Source organism: Astatotilapia calliptera, chromosome 9, assembly GCF_964374335.1.
Source record: "Astatotilapia calliptera chromosome 9, fAstCal68.1, whole genome shotgun sequence".
Classification (NCBI taxonomy): Eukaryota; Metazoa; Chordata; class Actinopteri; order Cichliformes; family Cichlidae; genus Astatotilapia; species Astatotilapia calliptera.
Window position 1 is genome coordinate 7,057,699 of NC_137430.1, and position 16,239 is coordinate 7,073,937.

Below are 16,239 nucleotides of genomic sequence, written 5' to 3' on the forward strand. Positions count from 1 at the left end.
TTCTTGAAAAGTTTAACATAAACAATTTCCCTTTTCAATATAACTCCAACATACTACATATACTTTGTATCTTTATATAGAACAACAGCCTTTTCTATAGGTGAACCTGGAAGTTAGCATTCCTTCAATAAAAAGCCAGTAAGATTTTTCCACTGGCTTTTGGATTATCGTGGAAAATCTCTGTGGAAACCTGAAAGATACGTAACATGATTTGTTAAGCAAAATCATCTCCACAAATTGTTCTAAAGTTAGGCTTTGCCATGACTTTGGCATCACCAATACTAAGCTGCTGAGTATTTCCCAGAAACTTCTGTAGCCTCATTTAGTCTCTTGTTAGCAAACGTCTGCTCTGGGACATGTAATAGCGTTTTCTAACATAGTTTACGATTGCACAATAAAATGTGACCATGTCTTATGTTAATCTTATAGAAGCTACGAAAGGTTATATAACTAAAGAAAAAACCCTGATCTTAAGACAGCAGAACCAGGAGAGGGAAATGCCAATTGAACTGCATTTAGGCCACAGTGAAGCATTTGCACAGGGGTAAACATGACTGTGTGCAGTTTTAGGGGTTTAAATTAATGATCTATAATGTGCTAGTAATTGTTCAGACGCTGCCAGGCTACCAATATGGCTAAGTGGTTTTGAGCTTTACACCAAATTGGTATCAAGAAAGAAAATATTTGCCCAACATGTCAAACAATTTTTGTTAAATGCTGATTTTAAAAAAAGAAGAAGAAAACAAAGTCTCAAAGGAACTAAATGCTGATGATATTTTCTTCATAAGGCTCATGATCCAATCAAAACTATAAAAAAAGAAAGAATTGTAACGCTAGCATCTGCTAGCATGATGGCATTGTATATCTAATGCAGTAATACTGAAGGGTAGACAACACAACTCAACTGCTCCATCAAAAGGTAAACCAAGCCACTTGTAGTGCACAGGATTTTTTCTTATTTTCCTTCCAACCTAACAAAATACTGACTTTTTTTTGTTCATTGGCAATAAAAAGATATAGAAATATCTCCCGAACTGTACAGGTTTTAAAGGTTAAAATATGAGTGATAAAATTAGTAACACTGATAAAAAGAAATGACCCAAGGTGTTTTAGTAATAAAACATTATCTAAAACGTGTCGGCTCTAGCTTCCAAAGTCTGTATAATGCATGTCCTTCATTTGTTAAAATTCACGTTCGTCTTCGTCTTTTTCTTTACAAATGGATTTTTCTAACAGCGAGAAACTGTTCTCCTGTGGAAAAGTCACTAGTATTTTTTCAGGCACACCTGGATTTCTACACAGTAGTGAACTGTCAGAGTGACCAGACATCATCTCGTGCGTTCTTCCTCTGCACACAGCGAGGAGGAGTCTGATTGTGTCTAGTAGAGGAGTCTGGTTCCTCGTTTAGTCTCCTTTCTCCCGTGGTGTCTGCTTCTCATCTTCACAAACCTCGTTCCTGTTTGTTTCGCTTTGACTCTCCTCTGCGACCTCTCCTCCTTCTCTTTCGCTCAGGCCACCTTCAGTTTCAGCTTCAGGGGAGCTTCCTTCAGTTTCCATCGCCTTCTCCTCCTCCACGTTGGTTTCTTCCTGAACGCTCCCGAGCCCATCCTCTTCTCCTGTCTCGCTTTTTTCCTCCTCTCCTCCCTCTTCCACCGCTACTCTCTTCATTTCCTCCTCATTCCGCTCCTCTGGCTCGTCCTCCTCTTCCCCTCCTTCGTCCCCTATCTGCACCACCTGGATATCATCCATGTCCACCACGCCTTCCTCCTCCTCCTCCTCCTCGCTCTCCTCATCGTCTCTGGTGCTGCTCCCTCGCTCATCTGAGTCCAGCTGGGACGGGGCCAGGAGCTGTCTCTGTGCCCCGCTCAGGACCTCCATGTCAATCTGGGTCTCGCCGTCCTCCTCCGGGCTCTCCCGCCCTCCCGCTTGGCTCTGCGTCTCCTTCTTGCAGTAGGAGTAGCGGTGGTTCATGTGCTGGGAGTAGGAGCCCGAGTGGGAGAAACGCTTGCCACACTTGTCGCACTGGTACGGCTTCTCCCCCGAGTGGAGCCGCATATGTTCGATCAAGTGGTGTTTGTGTTTGAAGGCCTTGCTGCAGATGCCGCACTCGTGAGGTCGCTTCCCTGCAGAGAATAACAAAGCAAATAGATGTCAACACATCAAACATATTTATGCAAAGAGAAAATATTAACAATAAGGTGCCAGTGCCGGAAAGCTGAAATCAGTATCTATCATCAGTGTATCCAAGGAGAACATTTCCAAACAATACAACAAAATCACAACGATTGTGCTTCAAAACTTTCAAGAAAACTTTATCCAGGCAGGGAGCAGCTAGTTTCACCTAGCATGAGATCATTTGGAGCCGAAAACTGTGGTCCCGAGCCAGGTATCAGAGTAATAAAGAAAAAAAACATCGAAAATGCCTCTGAGAGTGTTGACCTGAGCTTGGCCACAGAATCATCATCATGGAGCAATCCAAATCACTACCAGAGCTCGCCTCTTGCTTCACATGAGAAGCTGGCAGCGCAGAGGTGGGGAGTTGGCGGAAAGAAATTCTCAGACCTCTTCTGTGCATGTTGAGTAATACCTGCTGGAATGGAGGTGTCCACCCTTCTTTATGCTGTAGCTCAAAATCCCCCTTTTGCTCGCACTCTGACTCATCTTTCCCAGGACCCAACAGAGTGAGCGATGGTGAGACAAGTTCCGGTTCTGTTTTTCTGGCTGTGCTTGTGTGAAGGCCCTGGGAAACACGAATGTTTACCTGTGTGTTCGTATTTGTGCCTCAGGAGCGAGCTGCTCTTTTGGAAGATCTTGTCGCACAGGTCGCAGGCGTACATGCCGCTATCCGTCTTCTTCATCTTCTTCCTCGGAGGGCCCGAGTCTGAGTCGTTCTGCTCCTCGACTGTGGAAACACCCTCTGAACCCGTGTCTTGCCTGTCCTCCTGGGGAATATGAGAAATTAGACACACTTGTAGGAATGCATAGTTATGCTCAATCTGTTTGACAGCAAAAGACAATTGATGACTCAGAATACCAGTAAACTATGTGTCCTTTGTGGGATGTGGTACTGAATCATCCCCTGATCATAGGTTTTTACCAATCTTTTCCTAGAAACTCTGAACCTAGCAACCTATCCACTGCATATATATGCATAGGGCTCCTTTTTACAAGACAGGTCTATGCCAATCCACTTAACACAAAAGTATAATACAACAGCGATAAATCAATGCGGCAGGCAGAGGTGCTGCGCTTAAACAGATTCCAACAGATCAATAGAAGCTTTGCAGTAAAGTGCAGCCTCATGTCCTCTGGGTGACAGCCCAGGAAGATCACTCACACACCCAGGCATCTACATCCATCATTAGAGGCCCATTAGATGTCTGCACAATGAAGAACTATTAAGGGCTATCATTTTTACAAAGAGCCCAATTTTGACATTTCTATATATGACTTATTGATTTGATTTTGGATGGTTTCAGACTATCTATCAGGTGATGGTGGTTCTGAACAACAAGCCCGTACATGGATTGAATGTTTTGACTGATTGCTCCGAAAAAGATAAAAGCCAACTTGATTCCGATGCACTTGATTCTCAAAGTTGTTCATGGATTAAACCCTCAATCCTTTATATAACTCACATAATTGAAGGCAAACATATTTTCTGATAACTCAGGAAACTAATTAAGCTCTTTTGTAAGCATTAGAATTAAAGTGTTAATTATGAAAAATATGCTTAAAGGGAGCTATTCTGCTGAATAAAGGAGTGGCACCGGGATTAATCTGAACTGTAAATCATGCAAAACTGCTCTGTGAATAAAAACAAAGAGCTGGAAATGGGTGTAATAGTTTAGCTTTTTAAGCTAGCGATTAAACGATTAAGAGATGGGAAAATATGAAGCTACCACTAGCCTCTTAGCTTAGAGTACCATAAAGCCTTGAAAGGGGCGTGACAGCTGGCCTGGCTCTATCAAAAGGTAACATAACCCTTTCTGTCTCCTTTGGCACGTAAATAAAAGGTAACAGTTAATTAGTGTGTCCTATTAGCGATGAGTCAGAACCTTTGTTTTACATATTTACATAAGCTAGCAGATGGCTAGCTAGCTTCATATTTAGTGTGCAAATACGAGTAGCATCATTGTATCAGCTCTGCTGCTAATAAAATGAGGGGACATAAATGGTGCACACCTTGACTCCGTTGAGGTGGATGGTTTCGTGCGTTTCGGTCCCTGCGGGGCTGTTTGCTGTAGTGGTATAGGTGTAAGCCAGCTGGGGGATCAAGATAGTCTGTTTGTTGTTGGTGGCTAGTGCTCTTAGGCATTGCATTGTGGTGACGATGTCAAGAGATTTGGCACTTGGCTGGCTGGCGTACAGTGCGGTGGGGCAGGTGCCCATGGCTGAGAGTGGCAATGCCTCTTTCTTTGTGCAAGTTAAGTTTAGGGGTTCGTCCATGTTGGCGGAGCCAGAGGAAGGGGAGGGGTAAAGGCAGGTTTTATTGGCCGCTCTCTCTGCTTCATCTCTGGCTGGCTTCGGCAGCGATAGGTCTAGGGGTCCCTCGGTGCTCTGGGTTTTCTTCGCTGGGCCAGGACCTCCGGCTGTCAGATTTAGTGGCGAAGGGGAGGCCGGCGAGCTGTGAGTGCCGTTGATCTCTGCTGGGGTAGCTTCTGTTGGGCTGTCCTGGGTCACAGGAGGAATTATAGTGGCTTTGTCCTTCCCTGGGACCAGAGACACCACGCTGTTAGATTCACAAGTGTCCTCTTCCTCTGAGGGAGGTGTTGGGGCACCCAGAGATATCTGACCCTCCTGCATTTTTTCAAACCACTTCTTTACCACAGAGACCGGGAGGCTGACCGAGTCAGAGATCTTGGCCAGCTCATCCTTGGTGGGCTCTGCGTTTAAGGCAAAGTAGGCCTTGAGCAGTGACAGCAGGTTCTTGGGCTGGCTGCAGAGACCTCCGTCTGACAGCAGGGCAGCAATAGTAGAATCGGACCTATCCAGGCCTGCGCCATTCAGTTTGAGACAATCCTTCTTGCAGTGCTTTAGGGCGTGGAGTGCATCCAGCCCACCGGGACAGTTGTCACACAGGAGACAAGTCTTAGTGGTCTTCTCCTCTTTTTCTTTTGTCTCATTGGCCCTGTTGCCTCTGATAGTCAGATCTTCTGGGAGTTTCTGGGACTTGAACGTGTTGGTGGTGGTTTGAGCTGGTGACATAGGCTCTGGCTCTTTCTTTAGATTATGGGCTGTTAGCTGACCCTGGTTGGGGTCCAAATTGTAGTTGATAATGATTTTTGCATTTCCATCCTGACCCACTATTGGCAGACTGATGGCTGAGATGAGTTGCTGTTGTGGGGTGTGAAGCGTTCCAGTGGTTAGCCCCGAGTTCACCTGGCCTTTGGCATTGTTTTCTAGCACCTGACGGATGACATTACCATCCACCGCCACTTTGAGCGCATTCTGCAGGTCTGCCAGATTGATGCTGATGGGCGATACCAGCCCCACAGTGGGTAGGACCACAGCTTGCACTGTGCCCTGCAGAGGAGCTGCAGCTCCTCCGCCGAAAACGCCGCCATTCATGGCGGTCACAGTCGGGGACGATATCACTGTTGGCTTGTACTCGTAGTCTACAGGTTCTGTCTTGATCTGGTTTAGCGGCAGCTGCTCCTGCAGGGGCTTGCTGTGCTCCAGCTTCTCCCTAATCTGAGTGCGGAGGACCGAGGGTGGTGTTGAAAGTCCTGGTGACTGACCCTGGCTCTGGGTTTTGGCGTTTCCTAGGCGCGATCTGCCGTTAACTGAGATGACGCTGATGCACTTCTTACTGCTGATGTGGGAGCTATATGAGCCCGAGTGGGAGAAGCGCTTCTTGCAGTTGGAGCACTCATAGGGTTTCTCTCCTGGATAAAACCACAATGTGTACAAGGGAGAAAAAGAAAAGGGCGGTTGGGGGCAGGAGAAACAAATTTCCATTAGTGAATGAAGCTAAATGAGCAAGCTAGGCTATGAGCAGCACGACAGGAAAAAGCTCTAATGCATTTCAATGATGCTTAAACGCTGATGTAATAGCACCAGTGGGAAATGCCCTTCTCTAATTGCTGTCCCATAATGCCAAAAGAAACACAATTATTGCACATTAAGGAAGAGCACACAATGGACTGAAACATGATGAAGGATATCTAAATATGGGGAATTGGCTGAAACAGAAATAAAACATAAATATTGCTTCAGAGGAGACTCAAACATCTGCGGCCAACAGAGGCTCGCGAGGCGTACGCCCGCCCCGCTCACGTCCAAGCACATGCCCATCCACAAACACACACACGCATACACAATACGCTGCCATGGAGACAGGGGTTGTCCACTCACCGCTGTGAATGCGTAGGTGCTCCTTCAGATGGTGCTTGTATTTAAATGCTTTGCCACATTCAGTGCACTTGAATTTACGATTGCCTCCCGACTGTGTGATGTGTCTCTGTCGGGAGAGGGGTGAGGCAGTGAGATATACAGTGGAAACGCAACCTTTGAACTGCGACTAATTCATGTCATTAATCAATGGAGGGCAAAAGTTCTTGTTTATTCATCCTGTTTGGAAGCTGCTAAGGAAACTAAGCTAAGATAAGCAGGGTCGATTTGAACAATCGCTACAGCGTTGTGCAAGCAGGTGTGCTACTGGAACAAATCATCTCTAATCGTTCTGTGAAAAAGAAATTGTCAGAAGTCAGTTTCTACCTGATCTCGTGCACTCTTGTGGACCGTCATGTGCCTCTCCAGCTGGGCGCGGTAGGCGAAGCTGTAGTTGCACTCGGGGCAGCTGAAGCTTTCCTCCGTCTTCTCGTGCCTGTACTTGATGTGCTCCTTCAGAGAGCTGTAGCGCTTGTAGCCCCGTGCACAGTACGGACAGGTGAGCAGCTGAGAGAATGAATCCGGAGTTCCTAGTGGAAAAGAAGAGCAGAGAGTGAGCAGGGGAAAGAAGAAGGGGTTAAAAACTCCTGATGTTACACGTGGCCTGCCACAGTGCGACTCCTGTGCTATTTAACCAATCCCTGAGGGATCCTCCCCCACAGGTAAACAGGACACAGGTACCCAAATGGATGATTAATCATCTATCCAAATGCCTGCCTGTCTTTGTAAACAAAACATATGTATACAACCACATTTTGAGACTTCATTTGCACTTCAGAAGCACTTGCAGCTTTCACTCCCTTCATATCTCATGATCCGATGTCCTGTTGCGCATTTGAAGCATTTCAAAAAACGCCCACGCACGCGGAGAAAAGTGAGCGTGGTAAACAACAGCCTCCCGTCTGGATCCAATCTGGTTAACACAGGGTCTCAGTTGGCCAGCTCCCACACAGGTAAAACATTACTTTGTTAACAGGTGATGTATTAAGTTTCCCCTGCGGGACAGGTGAGGGCCTCGAGATGGGAATGCACACACATTATCGCTCAGGTAGCTGTGAGTCAGAGCTCACACAGACGTGACAAATTTACTCAGGTGTTGCTTTTTCCTCCTCCTCTCACTATCCCTCCCTCCTTCCCTCCCTCTCACCTCCCTTTTTCTTTTTTTCCTCTCAGTGGTAGCAGGTAAAAGCCAAAAGCCCGGGAGTCATAAAGGCCCCAGTGTGCTGCACTTAACAAATAGCAGTGTGTGTAATGATGTCGGAAAGTGGCGCTAATGGGGTGGAGTTAACACCAGAGGTGATACAGTGAGCAGGTAGAGCTGTTTCCCCCCCGCCCCCCTGGGGCGAGTAATTACTGGGTGGGTTGCTGTAGCTTTGAGATCTAAGATGAAAAGTGTGTTTTAGAGCGAGCAATGCCCTGTACCATTCTCGTCGTGGATGCCGGTATCGGGAGTGCCCTGGCGCTGAGGCTCGTCGTCCGGGGCTTCTGGGTAGATGACGGCTGTGTCTCCCTGCTGGAGCATCTCCTCTACGAGGGCGTCTGTGCTCACATCATCCTCGCCATCCGAAACACAATCCTCCTTCACTGCGAGAGGACAAACATAGAGTGATTACAGCCTCAACTGCAGAAATGTTATTGATTACCTCGTTATTTTGACACCTTTTTTTCTATTGATGCACGCTGCACACATGAAACCTTAACCTTTGTATATGAGATGCAATAATCCATGGTGTCAAAAAGAGTGTCATGACTGAACTGAATCCCACAAGCCCAGAACGAGGCGTGCGGCGTTGAGGGGGAAAAACACAACATCCTGAATGCTACACTTCACAATAGGATGAGAAACTAATTAACATCAAAGGCCAGAGGCTACTGTATGAACACCATGCTCTTTGTTAGAAGTGAATGGACAGCCTCTGTTCCCTATGTTAGGTAAGGCACTTGTAGAGACTGGACTGATAATTAGGTGATGAATCTTGTCCTAATGCATTGCAGCAGACAGACATTTCACGAGACCCAGCACACACAAACACACACACACACACACACATGGACGCACAAACACTGTGTTCTCTGAAGAGGCTTGGCCTTTAGACTGTGCTTAATATCCCAGCAAATGAGGTGCTGTATGTGGAAGCCGAGCGCCTTCCTTCTCCACATCACGTGAGCCCGACTAGCTAGTAACGAGCACTAATGACCAAGCTGCGGTTATAGGAAGTGTAACCTGAGGACAGACTTGGGGATGCATGAAAGCTTCCTTCCTTCTTTCTATCTCTGCTCTCGCAGCGCTTCCTGGAGTGGCTGCCGGAACCAGGTATAGCATGTCAGCTATTAAACACAAGCATTATTCCTCAATGGATATTATGGATATGTTAGCGTGCCTGTGTGTGTCATTACAGAGAATAATTGGAATAGTGAGCTATGAGCTAAAAGCAAAGTCTACTGCGCTGGTGTTTACCAGGCAGATGTTTTATGGCTCGATTTAAGCTCTACCCCTGCTTAGTGCAGATTTGAGGATTGTGTTTTGTGAATTGTGAGCGTGCTGAACGACGGGGCCAGCTGTTTTCTCCTCAGAGACGGGAACAGGTGTAGCACTTCATGACTCGCCGACGCACAGTGAATACCAGCGCTCTTACGCACAGCCTCACTCCGGCTTCCTCTGGCGCACCTTAACAAAGCTGTGAAACAATATGAGGGCACTCATTTGTTGCTATGGTTATTAAAGACTGTTTGAAGAAAACCTCCCATCCTGGAATGAGCCCGTGGGAGATAATATGGAGAACGAGGCGGTCTGTTGATGAACGTGTGTGTGTGTGTGTGAAAGCACAAGCCAGCAGCAGGTGCTGAGAAAGTCTAATCGAGGAATTCTCAGCCCACACTAGGGGGCTGAAAACCCCCTGAATATCACTCAGCTTTTCTCCCATGACCTCAGCAGCAACAGTAACACCCCGTAGACATGTTTACCTCATTTTTCATAGCAGAAGAAATCATTTGGCATTTTGGGAAATGGCTTTCTGGCTAAGGGTTAGATGAGAAAATCAATATCTAGCATTTGCTCTGATGAGTTAAAAAAAAACGACCGTAGCAGAGGTAAGCTGAATTAACCACCTCCCACTCAGCAAAAAGCCATTCAAAAGACAACTCTGCCACACATCTGAACCACATTCAGATTAGTTGAAAAAGTTAAAGGTGAAAAGACAGAGAGAGGGAAGAGATCCTTTTCCATCTAAATTTGGTCACAGAGTTGAATCCCATCCTTCACTGCTTAAATCCAGTGAGCGTCACCGCAGTTGATCCTAACCAGGTGGACCAGTTTATCACACAGCTAACCCAGAGAGACACACAAATCATCAGCAGTCACATTCACACTTCCGCAAAGTCCAACAAGAGAAAGCACAGCACGAATAAATAACAGAGGAACAACTGTGAGTAAGTAGCAGACACGCCTCAAGTACATACACTGTACTTGCCATATATTCACAGTATGAAATCAGCCTGGTTTAAAAGTGGCCAAGTATCCAATTCTGAGCAAGACGTGTCTTGCTACAGGAAGATCAATCAATTATTTTATCTCGCACGATACATACTGGCCAATCCAGATAAGAAGACAGGCCTGTTTTTAAAAAAACATAACACATGTGATCTAACTCCACACTGTGAAGTTACAGAAAAGGAAGCTCATTTTTAGACATGCTTTTCAATGGTTTAAAAATATACCTCTCCTACATTTCATGTTTTAAACTTATCTCATCAACACTTTTTTTTGGGGTGGGTGGTAATATTTTAATTTCTCTACTGGAGCTAATGGGATCTAAACCCATCATTGGTTAAATATGGAACAGATCTGATGGGCAGATTTTATTCATTTCACTATTTCAGGGCTCGATAAAGGTCATGACGGGCTGAGCAAAATTAGCCCAGAAAGCAGCTTCCATGGACATCTGCTGCTTGGTGAGCTGCGTTTAACTGGCAGACACGAGAGTCGGTTGGAAGTGAAAGCTTCATATTTTAAAGTTATGCTGACGTGCAGAACATGTGTCACATGTGGCAAACTGATGATCCGACAGCAGATCAGCACTTTGCTACAGCAAGCTGGGTTTAGCTCCCATCTCACGCTTAAAGGCAACATCCAAACACACCTTTAGGCTACCAAAATGTTAAGCGTGTGTGTGAAGTAGAGTCCCAGTTGGGGGTGCGTGTTGGAAAGGTATGACGTGTTTCTCTCGGCTCTTTGCTAGGTACAGAGCCCGGCCAGAAGGGTTCGCGGGCTTTGCCGAGGCGGCTCCGTGTTATCAGGCTGCTCCCCTGCTATGAAACATCACACATAGGCCATTTATGTTGCTGACACAGGGATGTGAATGCACCGCTGCACAAGCGAGTTACAAAACAGCTGCAGAAACTCGGCCCCCGTGAGGTTGTAGCAGGATGTTCTGTTGCAGCTCCTGTCTAAAAAACTATTTATTGCACGGTGTAACCCAACTACAGCACATCTTAGAACAAAATCACCAGACCACCCACTCTCTCCTCTTCTCTTTCCCTCGCTCCCTTCTCTGCCCACATCTCTGCAACAAGATACAATGCTGTCCCATGATGCATTTCCTGCCCTGGCCAACCTTTGCCCCTGCTGCTTCCTGTGGTCGTGCGTCCAGACCCGTCTGCCGATTCTATCTCGGCTGGGCGATGCGTATCAGCAATCGGGATTCACACAGGCACTCGTTAGAAAAGATGTTCCACTTTATCTCCTGTCAGCAGGAGAAGGGATGTGAGGTATTTCCAAGTCCACAATGATTTACTTATCCTTGGCTTAGTGATATCAAACATTTGTGCTCTGAGTCTCTACTGAGCAATCCTTCCAACCCTCGGGGGTTTCTTCCTTTCCCGTGGCTCAGTTTTAACATCACATGATGTGAGGCACACAGGAACGCACTGTAGGTGTTGATGTGCGTCCATGAAGCCACAGAGAACCACAAAATGGAGTTTCAGCAAGCATCAAATATTGTCTCTGCATATTAAGCTAACAGTGAGGAAACAGGGAAGACTGTGTTTCCCCAGCCTTTCACTGCAGCCTCGCCATATCAAAGCTCTCCAGCTCCAGCCTACCTATTCTCTGAGATGTAATCACACTCCTCGAGTCATTAAATGTAAAGCAGAGGCCCTCCCAGGTCACCGCTCTCTTTACCTTTCCCTCCTCATGACTTAGTCAGCCTGTCCTTAGAGGACAGCAGACTGCAGTTTACTGCAACAATACTGCGCTGCTCCACAATCATTTAGGAGTGAATGAGTAATGACAGCGAGCAGGGCGACCCATGATACCGTATAATCAAGAGGAATGATTCCCAAGGACAGAAATGGTGAGGGAATGGATGAGGAGGTAAAAAAAGGAAAGTAGGGACGGTGCAGAAAAACAACATTTTTTTCCAGTTTGGAGCACAGCAGTCTCTGGAGAATGGGTGTCAAGGCTTTAATTTGAAGCAAACCGGGCTCTGCTGAGGAGAAGACTAGTGGGTGGTGGTCACTTTTTCAAGGCTTGCACCAGATACTCTGTTCTCAGGAGTGCAGGAGAGATGAAGGGCCGAGAGCAAGGGTTTGTTTAAAGGACTGCGGCTTTCCCGTGTTTCATCAGTGCGATCCAGGGCGACAGCTAAGATGCTGCTTGATGTATGAGATGTGGGCTAGACAGAGCGTGTGTGTTTGTACATGACTGAAGGCAAAAGAAAATATGCCTGATCAGGCATAACTGTGGAGCACGGCCAGCTCACTGAGCTGTTTCAGTGTAACTCATGCTTTTGAAGTGTTTAATGTTCACAAGCCCGAGCCAAGACCAATGACATTATTCTTCCTCCAACTTTCCCCTGATGCGAGGAGCTACAGCTGGAGAGCAGTGATGAGAATGACAGCATCGTCTGGTGAATAGGTGGCTGCGGCGTGCACAGGTCTGTGGTGTGACTGTGCGACAAAAACTGAAGGCTGCTCACTGCAAAGGAATTAAAATACATTAAAAAATCACTGCACAGACTGAAAGTGATATGTTACTGGACATTTTCACTCTGCTAACCTGAGCTCTGGCTAAACTGAAGCCTCCTTTCTGTTTCACACATCACAGCCCAAAACGACCAAGTAGCACAACAGGCTAAAATGCTGAATATCTCATTACCTTCAGTTCTTGGCACAAGCCTGAAGCTCACAGCGCCACAAGTACGAATACAGATTTATGTGCGCATGCAGTGTGAGGTCAGCAGCACAGAGGCCTTGAGCCCAGGTTGAAACACCAACGTCCTTCAGCACCTGCAATTGTTGTTTAGTGTGGGTAGGAGGGGGGAGTGCTGTGACGTCAGCCCCTTCCTGTGGCGGTGAGCTGCCTCTGATGTCACTTCCGCGTGCTTTGAGGTAAAAAGAAGTTCACGGAGGCCCCGCCAATGCCCACCAGTGCCATAAAGCATTCCACTGACTCGGTGGGCCACAAGGTTATTTTTTTTCTGCTTGAAGGTCTCTCCCTCTGTTGGCATTGTCTTTGTTTAATATCATGCTTCCTGCCATAGCTGGATGTAGTACCTGTTTCCTCACACTCTGTTTCACAATGAGACAAAGCCTGGTACTTAACTGTGTGCAGATGTCAGCGAGGCCTTTCTTAACTTAGCCTACGGTCCATTTGCTGAGGTTAAAACAACAGCAAATGCATAAACAACCCCCAAAAAACAAGAAGCTTTTTCAGAAATAAGTGTGGCACGAACGCCAGTCAGAGGAGAAATGATAAAAATATAAATGTTCTGATAGTTGTTCATCTTCAGATACTGAACAAACCAGCATTTGTCTACAGACAGGTGTAGCAAATACTAAATCATGTTACGTTCGAATCTCAAAGCAGAAAATCAGATTACGCGAGCACTCGTTTGGAGCTTTTTCCTGGTGCAAAAACATCAACTGTGTTTCAGAAAGAGGCCAAGATAGCTGGTAGGCTTGCTTCACAACAACTGACAACACACTGCGCATCCTCACCTCGGTCCCAGCAGTGCTCCCTGGGGTGCTCATCTTCTGGCAGGGTGCTTTCGCAGTCGGCCCCGTCCGCCAGGCTGCCTTCCTCCTCCACGATGTGCAGCTTGTCCTCGTCGTCCGAGTCTGAGCCGGCTTCCACCACATTATTGTAGTTAGTGACTGGAAAAGAAGAAACAAGGGAAGACATCAGAATGACTGGGGTGCATGTTTTTGAGAAGCTGCTGGGGCGGTACGGAGATAATTGGAGATAAATGTTTGGTAATTGAACGGCTAACTTTGGGATCCAAACCCACAGCAGTATCACTTGTCATAGGCGGATTTTTCCTAAAACACTAATCTGTGGACTGTACGCTGAGCAGCTCCGTCTCCCGCTGTTCACCGAGTGAGCAGCAAGGCTTCAAAAAGCGACGGAGAGCAGCGGTTTACACTGTGAAAGGATGAACGTGAAGAGACCTTCGGTTGTTGTGATTTATTGTGAGTTTGTTGTGGCTGTCACAGTCTTAAAACTTCCATTATGTGATGCTGACTGACTCCTAAGACCACAAAAAATGTATCCACAACAATCCTAGAAGCTGCACACATTTGGCATTTGTATTTTTTTGATTAAGGTAATAAGAGGTGTGCTGTATGTGCGTTGTGTTTATGAGCGCTGAGTGTGCAAGGAGCCAGCGAGGTTAAATATATGTACTATGTCATTTAAATGTCAAAACTATTAAAGGGAATGGCTGAAGGAGGAGCAGGAGGAGGAGGGGGCAGGGAGTGGGAGCACCAGTTAAATAAACCCAACCCAATAACCCAGGCTAAATAGATTAGATGAAACTTAAAATGACCCCTACCGAGGGGGGGGGGGGGGGGGGGGGGGGGGTTGTTAAAGCCAGAGAGAATAAAACCACACGGAGTGAACGAGGGGCCGTTAAAAATAATGCCGGAGACGTTTTTGATGCTCGGTGCAGTAAAATGTGAGCGATCTGAATCCAACGGTGAAGACAAACTTCTGAACAACAGGCTCCGTGCAGCAGAGGAACAGAGAACATTCACACTTGCACACACACGCACAGGCACACTAAAGCAGTGTGTGAGATCATTAGATTTCGTGCTGAAGTGGTGTGTGTGCTGTGTGGGAGTCGGTGTGACCTGCTCGGGCTGAAGGAGCCAGGAGACATCGAGACAGCCAGCCTACAGAGAGGGTTATTACGGGGAGTAAATTTTCCTGACCGACTGTCTGTTTCACATTTGTGTGTGTGTGTGTGCGAGCGCTGGCTGTGTGCTCCCGTGTCTTCTTTTCATTTCCACCATCTCTCAATTCCACCTGTGCTACTTCCACCCACTCTCCGTCCATTCCTCCCCTCCCCTCCTCCTCCATCCCTCTGTTCCACAGAGAGAGCTACAGATCCTCTCGGAGGCCAAATCAATTCTCCAGCGAGAGCAGCCCCGTCAGCAGAGGGCCCGGGCTGCGGCGCTCAAACTAGCTCTCTGGCTACTTTATCTCACATCACACAACGCGCTCTATCACACGCACACACCACCTGCATTCACTCACAGAATATGCACTGAGTACAAAGCACCTGAACAGTTTTTTCCCTTCACTCTCCCCATCCCCACTCGCCCACCTCTTTCTGAAGTGGCTGCAAATTTGTCAGGAGGAGGCGTATCTGGGAGAATCGTGAGCCTCTGGTTCAATCAATGAGAATTGTTTCAGCGAGGTCGCTCTCCTTCTGTCTTTTGCGTCGTGCGGGTCATTTACAACTGGTTCGTATTCACTCAGTAACTGTGCAAAAGGCCGAGGGGGGCGGCGAGGGATGAAAGGCGGTTGAGGAGGGAGAGGAGCTGTTATTCTGCGAGTCGTTGCGCGGGGTCATCGCTGCTGTGCCGCAGCTGTGAAATCCAATCGGGGTTCATCAGGAGAACTATTTCACTCACAACCTCTTTCCTCTTTCTCTGAGAAAAAGAGTAGGTTCTCTTTTTCTTTATCGTGATGTGAGCGCCACACTCAAGAGATACATTCGGCAGGGTGTTGCACATCCTTTGGCTCCGCTATCCAGGATACATCCTGCAATCTATTTAAAGACCTTGACAGGCAAGAACAATTGAAGCCACAAAGCTGGGATCCCATTCAAATAAAGCTATAATTAATTAGCTTGATGTCGCGTTGCTATGTATGAACTGCTCTGCATCGGTTCTTCTTGCTTGTCTGCCTAACAATGCCAAACTCTCTCTCTGCTGTAAGAGCGACCCAGCCGGGGATTGTCCGCTCAGGGTGCAGCACTTCATTGTGAAACAGAAGCTGCTTTGGGATGAGTCTGAGAGGCTGTGGGGCCACAGCCACTCAGGTGTGGAGCTGAGGTCAGCGATTACAAAGCCAACGCGCTCCGCCAGGCAGTGTCAAAAGAAAATGATCAACTATAAAGCTGTAGAGAGAAAATCAATGTGCTGGCGTGTGCAGATGGGGAGGTGGCAGCGAGCAGGACAATAAAAGCAGCAAAGTACAGCAAATGGGGTGAGAGATAGAAGTAGTGGATCGCGGGTGCCCGTGTGTGTCTGTGTGATAGAAGAGTTGAACAGACAGGGCCCTTCCTGTGCCAAATGGTTGGCGGTGTTGAAACAAAAGTGTGTGTTCCAACAGGAGATGTAACACCTAGCATCAACAAAGGCTGCGGTCCCTTCTGGCTGACCAGGCTGAGCGTTTGGACAGCTGGCTTCATTAGCGCTAGCATGCTAGCACACAACAGGAGGATGACTCCTACGCATCTGAGAGAGAAAAAGTGCCGGTAGGTGGAGGAGGTGAGGAGCTTTACTTCTTCAACTATGCTTATTCTAGGTTTCAATGTGTGGAACACCTGAGAAAATAACAGC

The 16,239-nt window shown here is 47.0% G+C and overlaps 1 protein-coding gene across 2 annotated transcripts in view; it reads right to left on the minus strand.

The window, feature by feature from the left end:
* Positions 1–460: 460 nt before the first annotated feature.
* The window catches only part of zeb1b (zinc finger E-box binding homeobox 1b), a 48,134-nt gene continuing 32,355 nt past the window's right edge, over positions 461–16,239 (minus strand). The window contains exons 2-8 of one of the 2 annotated variants that reach the window (XM_026179107.2): positions 13,390–13,545; positions 7,816–7,977; positions 6,721–6,923; positions 6,358–6,463; positions 4,186–5,888; positions 2,762–2,939; positions 461–2,123 (exon numbers count right to left, since the gene is read on the minus strand). In XM_026179107.2, coding sequence (XP_026034892.2) covers positions 1,405–2,123; positions 2,762–2,939; positions 4,186–5,888; positions 6,358–6,463; positions 6,721–6,923; positions 7,816–7,977; positions 13,390–13,545 — 3,227 coding nt within the window. In that variant the 3' untranslated portion in view covers positions 461–1,404. Of the gene's footprint in view, positions 2,124–2,761; positions 2,943–4,185; positions 5,889–6,357; positions 6,464–6,720; positions 6,924–7,815; positions 7,978–13,389; positions 13,546–16,239 lie in introns of both variants that reach the window. The other variant, XM_026179106.2, reaches the window with a different exon arrangement.